The 26,203-nt window shown below is 31.2% G+C and overlaps 1 protein-coding gene across 1 annotated transcript in view; it reads left to right on the top strand.

The window, feature by feature from the left end:
- The first annotated feature begins 2,040 nt into the window (after positions 1 to 2,040).
- The window catches only part of LOC127716011 (methionine adenosyltransferase 2 subunit beta-like), a 35,513-nt gene continuing 11,350 nt past the window's right edge, over positions 2,041 to 26,203 (top strand). Inside the window, exons 1-5 of the mRNA XM_052222124.1 lie at positions 2,041 to 2,060; positions 4,730 to 4,915; positions 5,980 to 6,094; positions 7,866 to 8,018; positions 9,393 to 9,586. Of these exons, the coding sequence (XP_052078084.1) occupies positions 2,055 to 2,060; positions 4,730 to 4,915; positions 5,980 to 6,094; positions 7,866 to 8,018; positions 9,393 to 9,586 (654 nt within the window). The 5' untranslated portion in view covers positions 2,041 to 2,054. The remainder of the gene's footprint in view (positions 2,061 to 4,729; positions 4,916 to 5,979; positions 6,095 to 7,865; positions 8,019 to 9,392; positions 9,587 to 26,203) is intronic.

The following is a 26,203-nucleotide window of genomic DNA, read 5'->3' on the forward strand; positions in this document are numbered from 1 at the left end:
AAGTGGTTAATATTTTGAGAACATTTATGTATTCATTTGAACATATATACGTAGATATGATAAAAATAGTTCTAGTTCGATACGTACGCTACTTATGCCTTGAAATGACGAATAAACTGTACTAACCAGTTGATCTATATGAATTTATAAAAGGAAAGCAGTTGATAATAAAATGCTGATGATTTTGCACCTAATTGAAACGAAATTTTTCGGTAGCGACTGTGTTAGTCAATTTCTAGTTATATTTATTATGTATTTATTTTCTTTTGTCTACACATACTTTTAAACATTGCGAATAAAATGCAAAGTATTGTCTTTCTATCAGTTTTTGGTAAGCCTGCTTGCACCTTGAAGCTTTTGTTATAATAACTATGAAATGCAAGTTATTACTGTGTATTAGCTTGGTCTCCGGGAGTTGTGTTGGTGTTAATTGCTTTATCGGGAAACGCATCAAAGATTTGTTATTAAGGTATATGGATGTGGATAGTATATCACACTTCGATAGTAAATAATAAAATAAAGTATTAAACTGAAATAATGAGACTTGAGCATAGTCAAATTGAAATGATTTGTTGTAAGATAAAAAAAATATCTCCAATTCGCGAGTCTTGTTTTGGTACACAAGTTCAAATATGCCAAATGAACTCGGAGTACACTCCACTTTATCAGATTAAAAGACTGACCACAAAATTGCCGAATGTCATTTTCACCAAATATTTTAACACTTCCATAGGAATGTTCTTTCCCAACTGGCTGCTACTCTGGCTTTCCATCATAGACTCGTATTATATATAGTTATAGTTAACTATAGTATGGTGATATCCACACTTATTTGAAATATAGTAAATGCACTAAAACTTGAAAATGAGTGAACAACGTGCTTAATGATTATCCAATTTGTTGTGAACTGTGATCACGAAAATTTATTTCCCGTGAACTGTGATCAGTAAATTCAAAATATTGTGAGCCATGATGAGAACCCCCCCCCCCCCCCCCCCCCCCCCCCCCCCCCAGACCCCATTATCCCCTCTTTAAAAAGTTGAATAATATAGATCAAGGCGAGGCCATGCTTGAAAACGTATCAGGTTCACAAGTTTGTCTGTATTCAAAGTGAAATGTTGGTGTAAATACGGCAATAATTAAGTTTATTTCAGTTTTCTTTTTATTAAAGAGACTCACTGTCAATAGGGTACTTCTCACGCTGAAAAACCAAAACAGTTTTGTGGTTCATATTCACACCCTTTCTTGGTTATCTCCCATGTATCATGTAGACAGAAATTACAAAAGTAAACAACTTGTTTATAAGATTTTGTATTTAGTGTTTGATTTACTGATCAAACGGATATAAAGCTGCATTTATTTCAATTGATAAGTGTTTATCTTATGACATAGGTGCCATCACTAACACCCAAACTGTCAAGAGTTACTGGGGTATACATGGTATAGAAGTTTAGTCACTTTGGTCTTAGTTCGGACTCCGTGATAACTCGGCCCATACCAAAGTCGGCCTGTAACAAAATATGCCTTTAACAAACTCAAGAAATGATCAATAAAATCTTTGAAAGTACTGAAAGGTTCATCTTGCAGTTAACATTTTTATGTCAATAATTTTGTGCAACAGCTTGCGTGTTGATCAAATTCTAAATATACATTGACTGTCAATAAGGTCACCAACTATTCAATACGCCCTTTACAATGAAAAAGATTATTGATAAACAATCTAATTGTTAAATCTTTATTATATAATAACACAAGTATAGCTTTTAAATCAGTAATTTTTTTTTATTTCATACATGTACATGACATGCATGACATATATATATATAGCTACAGATTTATATGATTCATTCAATCATTGTAATTATTAACATGATTAATACATGTAATATATCTGAACTAACACAAAATTAAATCTGCCCTCAATTGTATTGATTATTGATTATAGATAAAATTGTCATCTTTTTATTGTTTCGTGAACACAAATCAAGGTTATAAGTCTACAAAACTTTTATTTTATTACTGTTAGGGGTCAGTTAAGGATTTTTGCAGCTTACATGTTGGTTAGTAATAGAAAATATTTTATGTACAGATAAATGCTTTTTATAAGTTATTTATTAGATTTGAATTACTTTTTAATTTCTGAAATATTCTATTGTGTAAATGTGTCAGTTTAACAATAAATCATTACTAAGATAGAAATTTATAACATAGGTAAAAAAAAGTAGGAGACTTTTTGGTGACCTTTTAACAAGGCAGAATCGTGAACTGTGACATGGTTTTCTTTTTTTGGTGTATAAATGGGAGGTGCAAATCAATAGGGATTGCATGGAAAACTTCTGCACTATATTTTCATTGATGAAATTCACTTGTATGGTTCTGATATATTTTTTTCTTATAATGATTAATGTTCCAATGTACACATTTGTTCATACATCTGAGTCACAGGAACACAACAAACAGCAAAATTATGATGACCATATTTTGACCTCTAGATATCTCTTGTGAACTTTTGGTTATTTGTGTCCTTGGGTTGCTGACTATCTAACACAAAAATGGACAAACAGGGACAGATCCTTACAGACATTTCAGTTTTCTAGATGTATTTATTTACACTCTTTGTGATTTTTTAAAACCTGCTGGATTAAACCTTATTATAATTCCAAAAACTTGTATGTTTTTTTTTTTTCTTTTAGGCATATATGTTGGTGGGAATTATAAGAATTAAAAGGTGTTTTTGTTGTTTATCAATATGTAGAATAGTTACTGTGAATTTATTTATTATCATGGGTACCAATTTTCACAGATTGAAGAAAAGTTGTATTTTTGTAGCAAGGTATCTGATTTGTGGTATTGCCAAAGTTACCATGGTTACCATACTAATCTATGTATACGATAGAAAATTCTTAAATCGATAAACACTTAAATTGGTACAAATGTAGTTAAGGTAGCTGGCCATGGGGGTCTGAATGTTTGACTATAGATTTTTCTAAAACTTCTTTAGAAGACTATTGGGTCATTGTACTCTCAAATTTCAATAAAATTTGGGGGTCACAGACCTTGTTTTTTGGTTGAAATGCATTGAAATCAACAAAATCACAGTTATTTTATATGGGTTATTAATTATATAGGGGAAACTTGATTTTTCCATATTGAGAAAACATTACACAATAGAATTGGTTAAATCTCAATGAGGGAATTGCTTTTCATAAATACTTCCAAAATTCCAAATAGAAATAGAGGGTCACCAGGTCACAGACCTTATTTTCTGGAAAAATTTAAAAAAAAACGCAAATTGTCTGATCAAATTCTCCCATTGCTTTTTCTGAAATTTTTTTCATACACTTAACGAAATTAATTTTTTTGATAGATTAATTCCTAAATTTCAAGTAAAACATGTTGTTGTTGTCTATTGAATGATACTTAGTAAAATATTTTAAAAACAGAAAAATAATTTTGCAACACAAGGGTTGCTCAGAAAAAAGATACCCGATCTACCTAAATTTGCCTTTACAGGCAAAATCCATGAATAAATGGATGAATGATACAATGGCAACACAAAATGATGAATCCATAACTTATCTTAGTCATGTTAGTCATGTAGTTGTTATTACAAACTTACTATATGTATTATGGAAATCATTCTGACTATTATCGTGATTATTTTGCATTTCAGTGCTTCATTTCATTCTATACAGGAAGGTTTGGATGAGGGGTCCTTTATTTTCTTTATTCTTTAATTTTTTTTAGCCATTTTTCTCTATTCTTTTTTAATTTTTCTCATTTTCCTCTTTTCTTTATACATTGTGCCAATGTTTCTCTATTCTTATCATGTTTATATTTAAGCATCCCATTATTCTTTACCTTTAATATTTTCGGCCCATTTTACTCAAATATTCTTTTTTTTTTGGTACCCATTTTTTTTGCAATTTTTTTCTGTATACCCAATCCTCATACACTGATAATATCCTTAAAAATGATAATTGTCCAATGACATGTATTAATTTAAAAAAAAAAACTTTTGAAAAGTGACATTTCTTGCACATTTGAAAAACATCTTTCCAGAAGATGCTGGGTATACTTTAATTCATATACTCAGAAAAAAAACTAGTTACATTGTATTGTATGTTGTATATACTTCTTATACAATCAGAAGTATTAATCTTATCAGTCATTGTTTGTCAGTGTTTGTCTGGATTATTTGATAATGACATCCTGTTAATAATTCCATCATCTATCTTATAAGTACATATAATCAGGGCAGGGGATTAGTAAAAATGTTTCAACATTTTTGTACATATTAGCCAATTTTTTTTACAAATCAGTGAGTCCCACTTGAATATTAGCAGCAGTTGTAGACAGATAGAGGGCAAATTTATTGTAAGTTTCAATTCCAATTTTGAAAAAATTGTAAAAGTTTACGAGGTTTTTTTACCTAGCATGCTTAGAAGTCATTCTGTTACAAGTGAAAAGTTTTACAAAGGGATTGTAAATACCATTGCAAGTTTGAGCTCTATGGAACATCATATGCATTTAACCTATTTATCATGGATAAAAAAGTCATTCAGTCATAACATTAGAATGCCAAGTACAATGAAGTAAGTTGATAGAATTTTCAACGATGATTTTAAACTCAGTATAATCATTGTTAAAAAGATGAACACAATTAATTCTGAATATTAAAATATATATCTAATTCATAACTTCAAAAAATATTGTTTGTTCTTTTCAGGTAATGTCTAAAAAAGTTTTAATCACTGGAGCATCAGGATTATTAGGCCGAGCTGTATACAAGGAATTTGTGAATGAAGGATCATGGGACGTTTTGGGCCTGGCGTTCAGTAGATGTACAGGAAAATTAAGGAAATGTGACATAACTAAAGATGAGGAAGTGAAAACTGTGATGAAAGAGTTTAATGTAAGTGTTGATGACCTGCAATTTTTGGAATGATTGCTTTAAAAGTTCTAATCATAAGAATAAGAAGATGTGGTATGATTGCCAATGAGACAACTCTCCCAAAGAGACCAAATGACACAGAAATTAACAACTATAGGTCACTGTACGGCCTTCAACAATGAGCAAAGCCCATACCGTTTAGTCAGCTATAAAAGGCCCTAAAATGACAAAATTAATGTAAAATAATTCAAACGAGAAAACTTATGGCCTAATTAAGGTACAAAATAATAATCAGCATATACTTAATAAACTTTTTGAAAATTTGTATCGAATATTAAGGGTCTGCATAGTACATGTGGTAGGGAAATTTGAAATTATTGTATTAGATATGATCATGATTCTGGTATTTTGGAGTAAGCAAAAAAATATAATATATATTTGTCAGAATAGAGAATGGAAACGGGGAATGTGTCAAAGAGATAACAACCCAACTAATGAGTAGAAAACATATGTAAATATATACAGGATATACTGAATATATTGTAATATCTGCGAGTGTTTTAAGATGGGTAGCCCTTGTGTTTTCATACGAATGCAAAACTTTGCAGCCATATAAATGGTATGAAATGGTATGATGTTGTTTTGTCTTGTTGTTGAATCTTTTTTGTGTGCTTAGTGCAGAACTGATGTCTTTTGTCTTGATGCAAGTTGTTTATTTTTGTTTGTGCCAATCTGACAAATCAAGCCAATCACATCTGATTTTATTTAGAGAGTTATAGACTTATAAACATGTTTAACCCCTTCTTTCTGTGCCTGTCCCAAGCTAGGAGCATGTTTGTCAGTATTTGGGGTTGGTTGCCCACAGTCTGCCCTTTTTTTTTTTATTGTTCTTAGCATATATATCAGGCTGTTTTTTTTTCTCTTTTGAATTGTTCCACATGTTGTAGTACCAGAACCCTTATAGTGTACTATATATTCACATTATTTGGTCTCTGGTGGATAGTTGTCTCATTGGCAACCATGTCACATCTCCTTATTTTTGTACTAATGCTGTAATGTACATGTAAATTCATATATTATTACAGCCATCAGTAGTTATACATTCTGCTGCTGAGAGGAAGCCAGATGCTGTTGAACAGAAACCAGAAGCAACACAAGAGCTGAATGTATCAGCAACCAAAGTAGTCTGTCAGAATGCAGGTATTTTTCATGTTCACATAAAACTTACTATTCCTACTGAGTCTGAAAGTAAATTGTGCATGATGCATGATTCTATTATCTTGTCTAAATATATCAAGCATGTCGTTGTTAAAGTTATATTTAAAATTTGAGTTATCTTCCTTTGTCCAATTCATATTATTGCATTCCAATGCTTAGTACAATGTAATGCTTAATTTTTAGTTCCCACTGCAAAATAAATGCTATCTTTACACTTCAGTGCTCATAGGCTTTTTGATATTTAAAAGTCAGTAGGATATATGGAACATAATTAACATTTGTAAAAGAGACATGTATCTTGACAGCATGAGACAACTAAAACATGTGTCATCAGCAATTGCAAATGCATTATAAGAATGTTTGATAAATCCAACGCTTATTTTCTATATAAATTTTGTTGTATGGTTGCCAATGAAACAACTATCCACCCAAACCAAATGACGTAGATGTTAGCAACTATGGGTCACGGTATGGCCTTCAGCAATGAGCAAAATTCATGCTACATAGCAACCTATAAAAGGTCCCAACACAACAAAACGTGCGACAATTCTAATAAGAAAACAAACGACCTGATTTATATACATAAACAAAAAAATACACATGTGATATACACTTACAAATGAATACCAGTGTATTACAGGCTCTTGACTTGGGACAGATACATACAGGATGTAAGCAGTATATTTATAATATATACTCAAATATAAATATAAAAAATGATGTGTAAGTGTATTACCATACTAACATGTATCATGCTTATTTAGAAAAATAAAATTTAAATTACGCAAGTAACAAAAAGTAGTGCATGGCTTATAAAGCAATCTGTTATACCATCAAAGGGAAATAAATCATTCAATGCCTAAATTTCTTTCTAAACAGATTGATTTCATATGTATCTTTACTGAGGATTTAAATATAGAATTATACAATTCATACATTGTCTTCAAATATAAATTGTATGTGTACAAGGCTTAGAAACAGGTAGAAATGGAGGCTTTGCTGAGCATTTCTATCCTGTTTTGAGCAGAAATAAAATTTATATTTCATGACAATTTATAGTTATTATACCCCCCCCCCCCCCCCTTATACACAGTGATCATTACTGCATAACACAGATCCTGTTTGAATTTTGATAGCATCACTTTTATCGTTCTAGAGTTATCTACCTTTACAAATGGAAAAATTGCTGAAATATTTGTTTCTGTTCTCTAACTTAAGAGTGCCTCAAACTGAATGTTATGAAATGTATACACAATGCTTATTACCACTAAACTCAGATAAAGTAACAAATTTTGGTAGCGTCACTTTAACACTTCAGTTGTGTCCCTTTATAACGTTATATGCAAATGGGGGCATCATCTGTGTCCCATGGACACATTCCTCATTTATTCTTTATATACTGCAACTCCTACAACTGTTCCAAATCAAATATTTAGGATAAAAACCATCATTTTTTTAATTTGGAGCAAACGATGTAAAAATTCTGCAAACCTGTAGTTTTAATGACGTCTTAAATAAAACACAACTGAAAGGCATTGTCAATGTCATAAACAAGGCGATATAAGGTCAGTGACCTTATATCACAAATGATTAAACGGTCCATGCAATTTGACTGCACAAATAGCACAGCTACAGTATTTACCATTTTATCAGGTTTTCAGTTGGTAATTATTAAAAATCATTAAGTTAAATTTCTAGCGCTAGCTGATTTGGTATGGTATTTGTTGATAACACATTTATTTACTTTTTTTAGCTGCTGTTGGTGCTAGGGTATTATATATCAGTACAGATTACGTGTTTGAAGGATCATCACCTCCATATGCCGAGGATGCTACCCCAAATCCACTTAACAAATATGGACAAAGTAAATTTGAAGGTGAAAAGGTCACAATGGAGGTTAGTCAAGGTAGACATCTAATTTTTCAATATTAATGTTAATATCTTATTTGAAGCTTTCATAAAATTGTGAAAGATAGCTGTTTCTTACATGGAATTGGGTTCCATCTTAATTTAAGTAGATATGAATATGATTTAAAAAAAAAAAGAACATAGTATCAACAAAAATTGGTATAGATTGATAATTGCAAAAATAGCTTAGAAATGTAGTTTAAAAAGACTGTCAATTCATTTGTTTAAATTTGATTAGACTGAAGTAAAGAACCAGATGTTGAAAATTGGTTTAATATTCATAAAAGAAAATCAACCAGTTGACCCTCAAAGATGGCATCCAACATGTCCAAGGAAAATAAGTCCAACCACTATTTCATCATTGAAAACTATCTATAGGATTATTGCAGTAACAAATGTAAAATATTATTCTACCATACATATGTTAGTGCAATGATCCCTTTGAAAGTTTTTCATTGATGTAATAGAAGTTGGAGTTATTTCCCTTGGATCAATCTTGGAAGGCCAACTGGTTGATTTTCTTAATCACTTACCAATCATAGGATTTCGCTCCTCTGTTTCAAAATAACAAGGTGTTTAAAAGACTGTTAAAGATTGATAGAATATGAATAAGGGAACTTAAAAATTAGAAAAAAATGATAGGTCTGTGTTCTAGTTTTTGAGATATAATCAATAGAAAATTTGGCGGAAAATAGTTCTCTCTAGATTTTTCATACATTTAACATTGACACCTTTTTCCTTTCAAAAACTATGAAAAAAAAACAAGTATTTTATAAGATTTTCAAAAATGACTTAAAACTATATACAATAAAATTCTGAAAAGAAAAGTATGGGTCAGTGGGCAAAATTTTTATTGGCACTACATGGATAAAACTAGAGAATTCAGAATATCTGACAAAAAGTCAAAAACAAGAGTAGCGAACATCTTTAAACATGTGGTACAGCCAAGTTGGACCAATAGAAGATCCTTAATAGATAGTAGTATTGAATAAGATGAGGCTTAAACAAATAAAAATCATTCAGGAAAAAACTTTTTTTCTGAAATCTAGTAGTCAGTATTTATTTGAAGTTGATTTTGATTTTATAGAAGATTGGGCAAAGGGAAGTAACTCTGACTTGTGTATCGATGGGAAAGAATCAACTGTAAATTTAGAAATTATTGTGAGGTTTTTGTTAATGCGAATAATGTGACTTACAAATGTATCGCAATAATAAAAAGTTGCATTCTGATATCTGATACATATATTTGTATGCAGATTTTTTAACATTGCAATAATTAATCTCGCATTTTTGTCCATTTTTAATAAATCGTAGTAATAAATGCATGCAATAATTTCAGAATTTACAGTATATCATTGTGTTTTGTTTGTAGATAATTCAATATTAAGAGTGCCAATTCTGTATGGAGACATTGAGTACTTGGATGAGAGTGCTGTATCTACACTATTTCAGAAGGTCACAGACTCATCTAAACCGTGTCCTATGTCAGATTATGAACGACGTTTTCCAACTCATTGTGATGACATAGCATATGTGATAAGACAGTTAGCAGAGAGAAGGATCACAGTAAGTTCTTGAAATTTTACATTGCGTTTAAAAATACCATTAAATGTTTCTTATGTAATAATACATATGCAGCTTTTTTACCAAAAAATATTTAAATTAAATTGACCAAGTTGTCCGGAAATCATGGAAGTGTTCAGTATTTTCTTGTAAAAAAGAGGCTAAAGATACCAAAGGGACATTCATAAGTCGAAAACTAACTAACAATGCCATGGCTAAAAAAGAAAAAAAGACCACCAAAAAAACAAACACAAAACACAACATAGAAAACTAAAGACTGAGCAACACGAACCCCACCAAAAGCTAGGGGTGTTCTCAGGTACTCCAGAACAGATCCTGCTCCACATTTGGCACCTGTTATGTTACACGTGTAAATACAAACCAGCTGTTGATTGTAAGATTCTTCATGAAAACAGTTCCTGCAATAGTTAATCAATTATATACAAAAGCAACTCTGTCCATCTTACTTTCAAATTAAATTTGCAATGTAAATTTTAAATACAGTGTACCTGGCTGCAAATTTCACAGGACTTTAAATTATGGTTTGAGTATATCTTTTGATGAAGTCAAGCATATTCACTTTATTGTCGCCTCTGATGTTTTATAAATTCTAAGTAATTTATTAAATAAAGGTATAAGACTAATTAGGGCATCAAAACAAGTATTTTTGTGTTTGTTTAATCATTTGATTTGTATACCGACTAATACTTGAATGTGATTTGTCGGTTAGAATGAGTTCCTTGGTTTAGACTTTGATAGAGCATGTTGCTGGATCTACTCCTGTAACCAATGTAGAAGCTATGATGATGTCACTCTGTTATATACAGTATATGTATGATAATAAATTTGAAATTGGCAGAAAATATAAAAAAAATGTTTAGTTGAGAATTTTAAAGATAAAACACACTTTTTGTAGAGGTTTATTCAGTTTGCAAAATAGTTTGTGAGTTAATGGGCCAAGGTAACACATCAACAACCTCTAGAAAAAATGTGTTTAATCCTACAGAAGTTTTTGATTGCAAAGTGATGGTTTTAATGCAGTACAGACTGCTTTTATTGAAGAATTATAGTGCTTTTATGCTCTGGAAAAGATAGATAGTTTATCACAGTCGCTTTAGGATTTTATTGTATTCTAGCAATAATCTTAAGGATTTAAAAAAAAGTTTTTATTACAATGTAATAAAAGAAAGGGCCATTCATATATATTTTTTTAATCGTGAAGATATTTGCTAGAATAAATGAAAGAGGGAAAATAAGTTGAAATACTCAAGAATTTGAGAAATTTTACTTTAAATGAATTTAAAAAAGGGGAGGGGAGGGGTTCATTCCCCAAACACCTGTGAACAAAATCATTGTTGTTTCAGTTGCAATGGTATAGCTTTATTAGTTTCCTAACAAAATGTTTAACAAATATTTGATATCCTCCAAATAGTTTTTTTTTTTACTGAATTCAGTGGTTTTACTGAAATTTTTACTTGAAATTGAAGTGAGATATCAAAGTTTGATCAGTTAATCATGTTAAAAGTCATATTCCATAGCTAAATGAGTTGGACATTTTTTATCTGTGTCATTGCAGTGTTTTTTCCAGGGGTTATAGTGTCATGGTTCCATATAGGTGTTATATCTTTAACCATGGTGATATCTAAAGGTTGCAATTCTGTAGATATAGACAATGCAATTTCCCATAGAAACTCCTTTTGCAGCTAAAACTGTGCCACTTTTACTGTGAAGTTTCGTGAAAAATTATATCCCAGAACGGAAAGTTGATATGCACTACTTTTTTATTCAAAGGTCAAAATATAGGGCTGTGCGGCATATTTTCAACATTTATATGCCTTGAACTTCTATATAAGAGTTTAAACTTATACTAAAATTCTATATTACCCCTACCTCCATTTTTGGACCTCATAAGAATTGAATTTTAGGTGCTACCATGTTTTTTTATACTGGTAACAATCCCAAGTTATGGCTCTATGAGATGAAACACAGAGGTCATATCTGGGAACCAGTATGTTAAAAAATCAACATATCTATAAATATTATATATCTCCTCAAAAGTGGCGTGGCTTGTGAAACAGCTGTATTTACAAAGTGCAACCTAAAGAGATTTGATAGTAGAATGTAGTATGCATGTGATGCTATAAATTAAGGGAGCCATCATTGTGTTATTTGAAAATACTTGTGAAAAAAGTGAAAGTTTTTGTTTGAAAACAATATCTAATATTATTACACATTGAATTATAAGTGCCACTATCAGAGTTTAGGGGGAAAATATGAAGATAGCAAAGGGGAAGTCAAAATCATAAGTGGTTATGGATGATTGGAACCTATCAAGCTATTACAGTTAACGGTGCCAAGCTGCAGCTTTTAAAATTGTCAGCTGGGGGTGGTAAACTGCTGCCTTTTTATGTGGCAGTGTCACTATCACAGCTGTAGGTGCCAAGCTGCAGCTTTTCAAAGAGTTTGTGTCGCTATCATAACCTGAGATGGAAAGCTGCATCTTTTCAAAGTGTCAGTATCACTATCACAGCTGGAGGTGGCAAGCTGCAGCTTTTCAAAGTGTCAGTGTCACTATCACAGTTGGATCATCTGAGGTGGTAAGCTGCAGCTTTTCAAAATATCAGAGTCACTATCACAGCTGGAGGGGGCAAGCTGGAACTTTTCAAAGTGTCAGCGTCACTATAATAGTTGGAGCTTATACGGTGGCAAGCTGCAGCTTTTAAAAGTATCAATTCCACTAGCACAGCTGGAGGTGACAAGCTGCAGCTTTTTAAAGTGTCTGTGTCACTATCACAGCTGAAGGTGACAAGCTGCAGCTTTTTAAAGTATCAATGTCACTATCCCAGTTGAAGGTGGGAAGCTGTAGCTTTTTAAAGTGTCAGTGTCAATTTCACAGCTGGAGGTGACACGCTGCAGCTTTTCAAAGTATCAGTGTCACTTTCACAGTTGGAGGTGGGAAGCTATAGCTTTTCAAAGTGTCAGTGTCACTTTCAAAGCTGGAGGTTGGAAGCTGTAGCTTTTCAAAATATCATTGCCGCTATCACATTTGGAGGTGAGAAGCTGTAGCTTTTCAAAGTATCAGTACCACTATCACAGTTAGAGGTGATAAGCTGCAGCTTTTTGAAGTGTCAGTATCACGATCACAGATTGAGGTGGAAGGATGTACACCATCAAAATTTTAATGCAACAATCATGATTGGAGGGGGTTACCTTATCAAACTGTTACTCCAGATTCACGGCTGGAGGTGGAGGGTTTTTCTCTAAGTTTTGAGGACTGCTGAAATCTATTAAACTATTAGTACCAGCATCACAAATTTAGTCAGATGACTATTTCATGTCACAATATTAATTTCACATAAAAAGATGGAGATTAAGGACTGTATACTATCAAACTGTTTGTATCACTATGCCTGTTGGAGACAAAGAGCGGTACTCCCTCAGTGCCACAATCAAAGACGGATACTGAGGACTGCACTATATATAAGTATCATAGTTGGAGGTAGAGGGCTGTACTTTAAGAGCCGCAAATATTCATTCGAATTGAGGGCCGTATCTACCATATCAAACTATTAGTACCAGTATCATATTGAAGGTTGAGGGCTGTATTATTTTAATTTGTTAGTACACCAATCACAATTGGAGGTTGGGGGCTGTACATCTTATCAAAATATAAGTACCTATACGACAATTGAGCCTCCTCATGGAGTTTTTGAGTATGTGATTACTCGGCCGTTTTTATAGTGATTATTTGATTACCAGACCAAATATTTCATGATTATTTGATTATTTGATAATCCAGGACTGTATTTTTTATTATTTGATTATCTTAAAAAAGTAATTAATGATTATGTGATTATATTGGCAAAAAATTTGTGATTATGTGATTACTTGGACACCCCAATGAGGGGCCTAACAAATGGAGATTGAACACTGTATTCTGTCACACTACTATAGTGCACACATCACAGTTGGTATCAAACTATCAGTGCCAAAATCAAAGTTTGAAATGAGGACTGTACTCTATTCGAGCCTCTTTGAATCTGTCAAAATACAGTCATGGTTTTGGAAACATCAACGGACTGAATAGCACACTGGTAAAGGGTGCACTTTCTCAGGAGCAGGAATTCATAGGACTTATGAAGCAAAAAACGTTTATTTTAGAATCAGAAGCGTGAACTCAAAATACAAGATGTAGACTTTTAAAACTGTATGAAGTTGGTAGATGACTTGTTGAGTGAAAAACATCAGGTAATATTTGAATTTAAAGTTAATTTAAATACATTATACTTGTAAAGAATGTATTAATTTTGCATAATGAATGAATTACTTTAAAAAAGAGCTAATACTTTATTGTTAAATGTTAAATATAAATATGAAATATATCAAAAATATTGTATATTATGGGGTGCATTGCATTTGCGCCAATTTTTACAAAATTCAATCACACATTTGCGCTGCAAGGTTACATTTCATTTGCGCCAAAAAATAAAAACTACATTTGCGCCATTGTACAAGTTACATATATTACGTTATATATGTAACGGAAAAGTTAAAATATGCATTGCTATATCGTGAATAAGATTTTTTTCAGAGTATTCCCCCTGGGTAACAAAGTGAGTTCATACTCATTTCTAATATAAAACAGAGAGTCACTTAGGTTTAAATTTATATAGTGTTCACATGTTTGAGGTGTCAAGATGGACATTGTTAATTCTGAGACAAACAGACCATTTTCTCAGTTGAATTGTTCCATATTTTTCATTTTGCTTACAATTTTTGTGTCAGAACAAACTTTTGGTTTTACTCCTGTATAGTGCTTTCTTTTAGGATTTATGATCACATTTATTTATAACAGAACTGTGTTTTAACATTAATAATATGAACAATCTCTTTTCAATAACGTATCAGTGTATAGAGCTTTCATTATGATGACTGGTTTCAGATTAATAGTTTTATTATGCTATCAAAAACTGTGTTTTATAGTTTTATTATGCTATCAAAAACTATGTTTTAAAGTTATTATTAAAATTCTCTTTTGAATAAAACATTTTTTTATACTATTTACCTGTATCATTGGCGCAAATGAAATTTTTTTCTGTTTAGCACAAATGAAATATGGTTTGTGGCTCAAATGAAAGAATTTTTTGGCGCAAATCAAATGCCAATTGGAGCAAAAACAAAGCACTAATATAATGCATCATATGATTTTTTCTGTATTTGATAAAACAAACTGTAAACTAAAGCAATTCAAAACACAGTTATTTTTTTACAATGTTTACACTGAACAATGTTTTAGCCGAAAAAAGTGATCAGATTTTAACATTTTCATTTTTGTTTTGTTTATTTTGTATATTATTTTGTTAGCAATGGTTAGTTACACATGTTGTTGTATATTTTAGAGTTATATATGGCCATTCTACCAACCAGTGGACCCAATAGCCTTAGGCCTCTATGATTACTTTGAGATAGTCAAGAAACCAATGGACCTCAGTACAATAAAGGTGAGAGTAATAAACAAAAAGCAAGTGCTTTAATATGAACATATACAGTCCGTGTAACGTAAAAGTTAACAATACGAACGATGCCAGAATCATGTACGGACGATGCCCGAACGATGTACGTACGCTTCCTGAACGAAGTACGAATGCAAACGAAACGCTGACTGAACGTTGTACGGACGCTGAACGAATGATGTACGAACGAAATCATGTACCATAAACCATACCATAAACGATAAAATAAGCGCCCTTTTATCGTACATCGTATGTTTTTGCGTACATCGTTTCATTTAGCGTATACCGTATCGTTTAGCGTACATCGTTTCGTTAAGCGTATATCGTATCGTATTGTATCGTATAGCGTACATCGTTTCTTGGCGTGCATAGTTTCGTTAAGCGAATATGTTTGTTTGGTTTTTTTTTAAATATAAAACATGAATGGCGTTCTGTTAAATATTTTTATATAGGTGATAATAGGCGTAAAATTTAGATTGGATGCATGTTTCAGTTTTTAATTAATAATTTAATAAATTATAACTCGATGTTAATCCAAAACTATTTACATAAAAAGTTTGAAAAATAAACACTGAATTAAATTTAAACAAATTAAAAGATACGATTATGAATTTTGTTAGCCGTAGAAATAAGTACTTGGGGAATGTGCGAGTAAACTGCAATCTGCAGGGTATTCAGTCAACATTTTTTGAAAAAAGCCTAAGGTATTAACATTTTTTTTTAATTACCTAAATGAACAATTTTTTATTCATTTATCAAATCAGTCGAAAAAAACAAGTATTCGAGAAATTTCAAATAAGAACAATAGTCGTTATGTGCCTCATCAACCCTAAACAAAAAATCCCTACCAATGTACATACGATTGTGTATTATTTTAACTATAAATGCACTTGACTTTAAACAATCATCAACAATTGTCCGGCAAAAAAACTAAACCCTCTATTCTTTAATTTTCTCAACTATTTTCCTCTCTTCTTTATTTTTCCCGTTATACTCTAATTTTATATTTTTTTTCTTTATTTTCCTGCATCTTTTATACCTCCTTTATTCGGAGCAACCCCACCCTAAATAAACATATGATACACACGGTCTATAGGTCATCGCTTGTGCCGTGATACACATGTTTGCATAACAAAGAATGTCCCTGTTCATATTTATAACATTTTAAATGTCCTTCTTATAATACATCTAATAGTTGCCACTGGACATTAAACAGATAACTATAAATTCATCTATCATATTCTCAGTTTTGTTATAATGTGTAAATCAAACAACATGATAAAACAATAATTATTGCAGATTTTCACTGCCGAAATAATGGGGGGAAAATGTAAACAAAACCACCCAATCACATCCCTACGCCACAAAGTATAGCATGTTCACATGTAAATAAATTATTTTCATAAATCTATTTCAAAATAATTTTAAACAATCAAACAGTCATTTTTCTTATTTGCCAAAAAAAAAACAACACCAAACAGTTATTTTCATTTCTTATTTTAAATAGATCGATTGTTTTCAATGGTCGGTGCCTGACAGCATCTATAAAATCTATCACCATGTTTGCCAGTAAGAAAGCTACATAGAACAGGAAAACAACAATGTCTTAAAAATACTTCCAGGCCATATTTTCCAATTTCTGTTGTAATGTGGTTTAATGCAAAAAGGGTAACTCCTGAATACTTAATTGTACCCAGCAAGTATCTGGGGTTAATAACAAATCTATGGTAGTCTCTTTTTCTTTACTCGCAAAGTATTCGACTAAATCATGTTTTATTTATGAAAATTGCTCATTGCTGACGAATGTAAAATATTGAACCATAGATTTTCAATTGTTTAGTTGTTAGGTTACTGTCTGATCTCGCAAACCTGACATTTTATGGTCATTATTTTTTGCATCCAATTGCACCAATTTACGCGACACCGTACGAGAGTCATGACATTACATAAACTACTAGTATTTTTTTTCTATAACGAAATACGAAACCACTTCTCGCAATTCGCTTTGGGGTAATTGTGCTTCTCTTTTGACAAAATATGGCCTTGTCTCAAAAACAAAAAGTATAATATAATATAGAGTAATATATAAAACTGGACTAGAGTGAAGAGTTGGGAAGTAGGAATTCCGAATTTTAATTGAATGTTCTAAATCTGTGTGTATTTCTGATATATGATTGTACAGACTCAAAAATTTCTTTGTTTTGCTGAAATGAAAGGTCACCGTCACCAGCCAATAGAATCAAAATGAATATAGTAGATCTTTCTAATTTTGAAAACAATATTTCTCTTGCTTCGTTGATAAACGGGCACTTAAAAAATAGTGAATACTATCCTCAACAGGATGGCCACAGCTGCATGGGGGATTCGGTTTAATATTAATAAGGTTTAAATCTGCTTTTGAAGAACTGCACAATATTTCTCAACTGTGTATCAATGATATTAAGATTTCTATAACCACAACTAAATTAGGAAGTGTGTACTGTGAATAAATTATTATACTCAGTTTACTATTGTTTACAGCAATTTATTACATATAATACCATGTTAACAATTAGGGTGACGGTGTTTGACAGTCTGAAGGAGACAGCATCAAGGATTTAATAAGGCAAAGCTTTTGTTGTACTCAATCATACTGAAGTTTTCTGTATTATATTTAATAGATATATATCCGAGATAAGATAATGTGGTTTTCTTTTTTATATCACACCTGATCATCTATGATGGGATAATGTCTAATGAGATAATTTAACCAGAGACTGAATAACGTAGAAATTACAAATTAAAGGTCACTGTACGGCCTTCAACAATGAGCAAAATCCATACAGCATACTAAGATATTAAAGGCTCCGAAATGACAAATTTAGAATAAACTCAACACTGTTCAAACATCACCGCACGTCAAATTTTGAACAACAGAAAAACCTGATTGGACATTCGTGACAATTTGTCACGCCTTCATGAATTGGCGTATGTCCTATCAAATACCTTCAGAAAACTTCCATTGAAATAATTTTACACACAAGAAACTGTGTATTTTATTTTCTTAATAAAAAAACCAAAATGTATTTTGCGTAATGTGCAATGAAGCCACGGATTCGTTATCTTCAAAAAATAGTTCAGAAACGCTTGAAATAAAACAATTATGGGCAGTGCGCGTTTATAAAACGGGCTCTATTTGGAAATTTTGAGATACTATAAGTACTTGTGTTCTGTGTATAGAATTTTAGAGGTCAATACGACTTTTAATCAGTTGGATTTTCAAATTTGACAAAATATATGTTTTCTTCTTTTCTTTAAATTCATATCATGATTCTTTGATATTTCACATTATCTTCTGAATATATTTTAAGATGAATAATCTAAAATTTGTATACCAAATATTTTGAAATATTACTCTGCGTTTTTAAATAGCATTGAAAGTACAACATCTTATAAACGATAAACATTGATAGAGGCAAATGAGCCACTCTTTCTCATGTTGAGATGGAATATGTTCGTTATTTGATTTAATGAGTTTAACAATCGAAACCCCTGAATTATCGTCTCATGACAATCACGAAAAATGGCGAAACAGAACTTCCAACAGCGGACAATGATTTCTAATTATACAATATTCTTTCAATGGATTTTTTTTTACATGCAATGTAGAACTTATCAATTCAGATATTTCTTATCTCTTTTGAAATTACTTAATTGAATATGCATGATATGTAGTCACATGCACGAAGAAGTTTGAAATTTGAAAAAAAGGCATGACGGGAGTTTAGAGAGAAAAAAGGCAGGATGGACATCTTGCCAAAAAGAAAAAAAAGGCATGATGACTTATGTAAAACAAGTGAGGATAAATTATTAATTAAGAAAGGCAGGAAAGAATAGAACGAATAGAGTGTAAAATAAAAAAGCAGGACTACATTTACATTGAGTTTACATTTAAAAAAACATGCAGGACAACATTTTTCATCCTATTACGTGTCATTGATGATCTGATCACTACAACAGTTTTACAAAATATTCGTTCCTGTGAAAACTAAGATTTGTTTAACTTTCAAATCATTCATCGAGGTCTTTTCTCAGGATATAACGGCCATCTATCTGTATGTTGGCTTTAAAGTCGACAAGATAACAGGTCAGTTTATTCAAGTGTATTTAAGATTTGTTACAATTCTAAAGTACAATGGGTAAATCAATCTCATCTTTGATGTGCCATATGGGCATCCCTATAAGTAAGACAGTCCACTCATGAACCATGGCATTAGATATTTTATGCATTTCATTGGATATTTTCTATCACAATCCAGGTCAGCTAATAACCTATATTATTTACGTATAGATCTGAAGACGAATTTGTATAAAACGTTGTGTTTGATTTCAATTTCTAGCTTTCTGCATTGTCTTCTGTCCACTAGCAAATGTCGGCCTGTACCACTGAAAATATATAACTTCCGGACTAGCAAACACGGGGCCGGGCAACCCAGTTACTAATCTTCCTGCTTCCAACTAAACGTCATGTTCTAGATTGTCCATAATTGATAATTTCTAGTCAATACATATTTCAATTCTTTTTAGAAATTTAATATTGTGCTTGCACAATCTAAAACGTGTTCTATATGTGTATAGAATTTACAATTGGAATCAAAAGTAATCCCTAAGTGCTTATGACAGGAGACAATTCTACTACTTGATTTTGAAGTTCTATTTTAATATCATCTGGGGAAGAATTATATGAGAATAGCATAGTAATTGTCATGTTAGGATTAAAATCAATAAGCCAATCTTTAGACCATGCTGAAATTTGTTCTAAATCGCTATTAAAGACATCCTCTATTGTGTAAGGACTATAATACTTAAATTAGAAAGTGATGTTTCATCAACACACAATCGAGTTTGACTTATCAAATAACCACCTATGTCATTTACATGAATAAGGAATAGTAGGGACCCTAATACAGAGCCTTGTGGAAGTCTTGCATTTGTATTATGAAAAGGCGAATATAAACTTGAAACAAAAACGCTTTCTTGTATATTTGAAATATAACTAATTAAGTGATTACATACATTTTTAAATACAATCTTTTCATATACTTTTCCCACTGCTGATAATAATGAGATTGGTCTATAATTGGAAATCAGTGATTTGTCTCAGGATTGAAAATATATATATGCTCAAAGTCAACACATTTTAAAGATGTTTTCAAAATAAAATGGTTAAATGCATTTTTTTATACATAAAGCACAAATACATTTGCATACATTGTCAGATCAAAATATCTTAAAAACCCCAGTTCAGAGATACCGTGTATATTCGACTGAATATACCAAATCGATAATTTTACATTCGTACTTATTACGTAATAAGATCTGTGTCCAGGTAAAAAGAACCAGCAGATGGTGTACATTCTAAAGTGTTTATCACCTTCCATTATACATTTGACGATGCGTTTAGCTTTAGGGCCATTTTATTTTCGCATCGAAAAACAAAAAGTTTAAAATTTTATATAGATAACATTCTGTTGAAAAATCATTTGAAAGGTAAACTGATAAGCATAACGTCCTCACAATTTCTTGTTCAGATCCAGGGACACAGATGTCAGAATGAATAAGAAAACACTAAATTCTTAAACAATGTTTTGTAAAATGGACCTCAAAAACATTTTTATAGACCAATGTACTAATAGATTTACTTGTGTACTTTCTATGTTCTGGAAACTTCAACATCCCATATAAAATACTTAAATTTTAGTCCTAAGTTTTATAAATTAAATGTTGTTTTTTTTTAATTATTTGCAAGGCTACATATTGATAAGCAAGTATGACAAACCAATCAAAAAATTGTTGTTTGGGATTATTCATGGTTGACTAGTTCTATATTAACCAGTGGCACGTGTTCTAATTATCAAGAAAAGGGAAAGAAAAGTATTAAACAGAAACACCCGGTTTTTTAAAACCATATTTTCAAAATTCACTGCATGATTTAAACAGCTTAAAAGTGTTTCATTTATTTTACCTTTGTACTTATACAAAAAATTGATAGAAAGTTAATCTTCAATGTTCATGACTTACGAGTATTAGAGTTCTTGTGAAATTGATCGATGAGTGGCTTTTTACAAATACCGAAAAAAAGAATATGGCGTAAACGTCAATTAATGGAAAAGCAACCCAAGGAGAAAAATAAAATTTAAGATGCAGCTATAAATAGTTTTGAGTTGGAGAAATCATTCAAGCCATATGATTCTATTTAAGTTTGTGCGTTTTTCGATTTACGAATAAGTCAATTAGAAAAAATTAAGTAATTGAAGCCAAAAAAGAAGACAAAAAAGATACATGAAATAAAGTAATAACATAAGTTTACCAATACGTACCTATATGCATTTAATAAAGCACCTTTTGAACTTATTATTATAATTTTTTTTTAATTGTAATTTTATGTTTATGTATATTTAATGTTACCCGATATGGAGTTCTTTTAAAAGATAAAATTCACTTGAATGGGTATCTCTGGTGTATATACATGTATCACACGTCCTATCTACATGACTGTACAATATACGGAAATGACACGGCTGTGTATTGTAAAGTTACTGAAGGAAGATTTATGTCAAATGCATATCCCGGGCGAAGAATTTACTGGTTTATCAGAACGGTTAAGTGTAATTTATGCCAGCTACATGTACCATCATATTGAAAAGGTTTGAATCTCGCCCATCTCTTCTTTTCTTATAATATGAATTGCGCCAATAAATGGAACTTAATGGTGCCATATGTACCTCTAAATGATTAACCTAATTACACGAAACATTAGAATACTCACTTCAAAGGATGTCTGATTTTTCTTTAAAAAGATGTGGTCTGATAGAGAGCCCGAAACCTGTCGTGGTTATGAAGATTTTATAGAGAAAAAGGAGAAATTAGATGGAAACATAATGCGCGCTGTTAAATCATATTTTGCAAGGCTGTTTACAGATGACTCGTGCACAATCATTTTAAACTTTGAATAAGATCACATACATGCATCAGAGACATAAAATACTAGCTCTTAGATTAAAACGGTGTGCAGAAATACCGCAAAGGACTTCTCAGTGCACTAAGACCAACGTGTTTGCACTAAGGACACTAAAACGGTGTTTTAAGATCACAAAGAACATGGATAAAAGAATATATGCGTATATAACTCATAAATATTAAGTTTGGTGTGAATAGATTTTATTATTTTGAAGTTAAATGACTTTGTAATCAGCACGTGCCACACATACAAATCCAGGATAGTTTAAGAAAGTTTTTGAAAAATTTAAAACTTTTAACCACAGAGTGAAAATAATGTTAGCTGGTTGATAAACTTAGTCCATTCATAAATATATACGACTTATTCTACAACATTATGATCATAAACATTCTTTTGTTGGTAGAAATCCTGGATAGTTTAAGAAAGTAATTAAAATTTCAAAAACTTTAACCACAGGGTGAATATGTGGATGTCGCTAGCCGACACAGATCGCTATGTTCCGCTTTTGCGACAAAAGTCGTAGGCTCGACAAAAATGTAATAAACTGTTATAATTTGAACATGTGTATCTAATGTGCTGGTAAACAAGTTTATACATTCTAAAATATTTTTTAATAAAGAAATAGCAAAAAAGTGAAGTTTACAAACAAGCGAGAGAAATTAAAAGGAACAAAAATAAAAAAAATAGTAGAACAAACATTATTACATTGAACGAAAAAAAAAATAACAGACAGAAAAACAAAAGAAATACGACAGTAACAAACAGACGAAAAAAATCAGAGAAAATTGAAATATCATATAATGTTAAATACAAGCGGATTCAAAACGGGTCGAGGTTGAACGAACATGAATTTCTATCGATTACACAGGTGACAATCAGCGGAGGGTGGCGCGTGTCAATAAAACATAAAATAACTTTTTTAATTACTAAAGATATGAGAAATTATGTACTTTTAGAAAGTCTCCTTCTATAAGCCATGTTTTTTGTGTCAATTCTATCATTCCATCAGGTCCTTAGTGCAATATTTTGTTCTTATTGCACTAAGGAGGCCCTTTGCAGTATTTCTACTTGTCCGTATAAATACCGCAAAGGACCTCCTCAGTGCACTAAGAACAACAATTTGCAAACAAAAATATAAGTCTATAACATTTGCGCACCTAAATGCTTGTTTTATTGGCGCGAATGAATGCTGCAGTTTTTAAAATAAAGTGATGTAAAAAAAAAAAAAAAGAATTGGCGTAATTAAGTTGCGGTGGAAATTAATTCTTTTTCAGCAAAATTGGATATCGGCCTTCAAAACACCGTGTGTACACTAAGAAATCAGTATTCATCTTTAACGCTGTCTAGCCCGAGAATAAAAGTTTTGGCAATTTGTGTAGGATTTTAATTTTAGAATGTAATGAACAAGACTGTAAGAAGATCGTTGAAAACCTTAAGTGAATCGGAAAATGAGATATGCACGATAAAAGGAAATAGTTTCGTGCGTCGATATGAAATTTCATAGAGGCATGTGATATTTGTAAAATTTTAAGTCTTTCAGTAACAACCATTTGTAGAACTGATTATTTCGAACCTTCAAATATGCGTAAAAAAAAAATAAAACTCATATTATTTAGTCTCTTTCATATACACTACAAACCAGTAAAAGTCTGAAATGGCCTATATCTGTACTCGACTGTACTGATTTTTACTCGACCAGTCTGAATTGGTCTGAATTTTACTTGACATTACTCGACCCCAGTCTTAACCATACTCGACTGTACTGATTTGTACTTGACCCTTATCTATGGCATTGAAAATAGTCTGAACTATTACTCGACCAGTCTGAAACAGTCTTAACCCATTCTCGACCTGTACTCGACCTATTTTTTCAGTCTAAACCATACTCGACCAAAGGTCTGAACAATACTCGACCAGTCTGAACCATACTTGACCAAATAACCTCTACTTTTTCTAAATTTTAACTGTTAAAATAAATTTCTTTTTAACTGACATGACAACAGCCACAATAAAATAAAGATAAATTATAAAACAGATTTTTACATTCTTACATGATTCTCAGATTTATCGAATAGAGATAGTTCAATCAAATTATCTTATATAATAATTTAATTATATTAATTTTAAAGTTTTAGAGTTTTGTTAAAAAATAAAATTCTTTTACCTAAAAACCACACCTATACTGAGGGTAATTAAACATTATTAAGGTGCTTCTTGTTTGGCATGTGTTTTTTATCTAAATTAATTTTCCTAAACTCCTAAATAAAAACTACATAGGTTTCATGGTAACATACCAAAAATGTACAATAGTTATATAATTATCTTTTTAATGAGGTAACAACAGCCAACAAAATCACTGAAATTGTTTAACCTTATTTTAGAAAGATATCTATTATTATAATTTGGGATATATTATATACAATATATATCAAAAAGGGATAAAAATTAAAGAAATTAATAAAATTGTTCTTCTGATTAGTGGTGAAGTATAAAGTAATACCTCCTGCTCGGGGCAAACTCATGAAAAAGATCACACCTGGTCAGAGAGTATTAAATTCTAAATAACATTCATTCAAAATTGCAACATCCTGTGAAACTTAAATCGCAAGGCCTTTTGAATTCACTAGATAAGTAATACACGAGTTTAAGAAAAATAGGGCTTTCTTTTTACCTGTAAAACACACATGTACTGAGGTAATTAAACCTTATTAAAGTGCTTCTTGTATGCCATGTCTTTAATTTTGACAAAAATTATTTAAATTTAATTGAAATAAATTTTTACTGTAACTTTGGAACACATTTCCTTTTTTAAAAGTTTATCACAGGATTACTATGGAAGTTCTATTATCATGATTATATTAAATTCTTGGTTTAACAAAACAAAGGTGTCATTTTTTAAATTTATTAACTTAAAGATGCTTTATATGCTATTTTATATATATTTTAATAAAAAAATGTTCACTGCATTATTAACTAAACTCAACTGACACCATAAATCTATACGAGGCTTAAGTTAATGGTGAAAATTGTCCAGTAACCATAAAATATATCTGAAACATTCAAAAAATTTTGAATAACATTGAAAATATTAGTCACAATTCAGTTTTGAGATTATTTGATCAGCTTGTTTTATTTCAATTTTAAAGGTGATATATATGTATGTATGTAAGTGTTGATGAATATGGTGATGAAGTTATATTATGTTTATTGTGAAATTTTGGTTGCAATGCTATATTGAATACATTTTTAATTTCAAATTGTTGTTCAAATTTCTAGCCAGGGGAAATAGCTGTTGTTAAAAACAGTTCCTAAATTGATGAAATACAATAGATAGATACAAAAAATAGGTCTAGGTTGGTTAAGACTTGGTCGAGTATGGTTCAGACTATGTCGAGTATGGTTCAGACAAGGTCGAGTATGGTTCAGACTAGGTCGAGCATGGTTCAGACTAGGTCGAGCATGGTTCAGACGCGTATAAAATGGTTAAGTACTGGTCGAGTAAGGGTCGAGTACAAGTTCAGACTGTTAAGTATGGTTCAGACCACAGTCGAGTATTATCAAGTAAATTTCAGACCAATTCAGACTGGTCGAGTAAAAATCAGTACAGTCGAGTACAGATATAGGCCATTTCAGACTTTTACTGGTTTGTAGTGATATACAATTGCAGTATGTTTATAAATACTGTAGATTTGTATTTGATCATCAATTGCATGCATAACGTCCAGTGACAAATATTTCATGTATTCGCACAAAGAACAAGTCAACAACTTTTAGAATACAATTTTGGTTATTTAAGGTAAATGATTTGCGTTAAAATTGGTGAAACTTGGACAGAAACTTACCTCTAAAACAAAGAAATAGAAAAAACGGTGAGAGTTATATTTTTAATTCTGTATTTTACACATACATGGACTTAAGCACTTTTTACAGTCAAAATGACAGTTTTAACACCGACAACAGGAATCACAAGCGACGCTGGTACCATAGAAGTCTTCAACTAATTTATATATATCCCTGGCAATTTTCGGTTTATATCAGACTCTGACATTGAGGGGAACAAATACCATGGATGTCTTGTCTTTTTTTAAATACATTAGATATAAAACG

The sequence above is a fragment of the Mytilus californianus genome, unplaced genomic scaffold (genome assembly GCF_021869535.1).
Source record: "Mytilus californianus isolate M0D057914Y unplaced genomic scaffold, xbMytCali1.0.p SCAF_9, whole genome shotgun sequence".
NCBI lineage: Eukaryota > Metazoa > Mollusca > Bivalvia > Mytilida > Mytilidae > Mytilus > Mytilus californianus.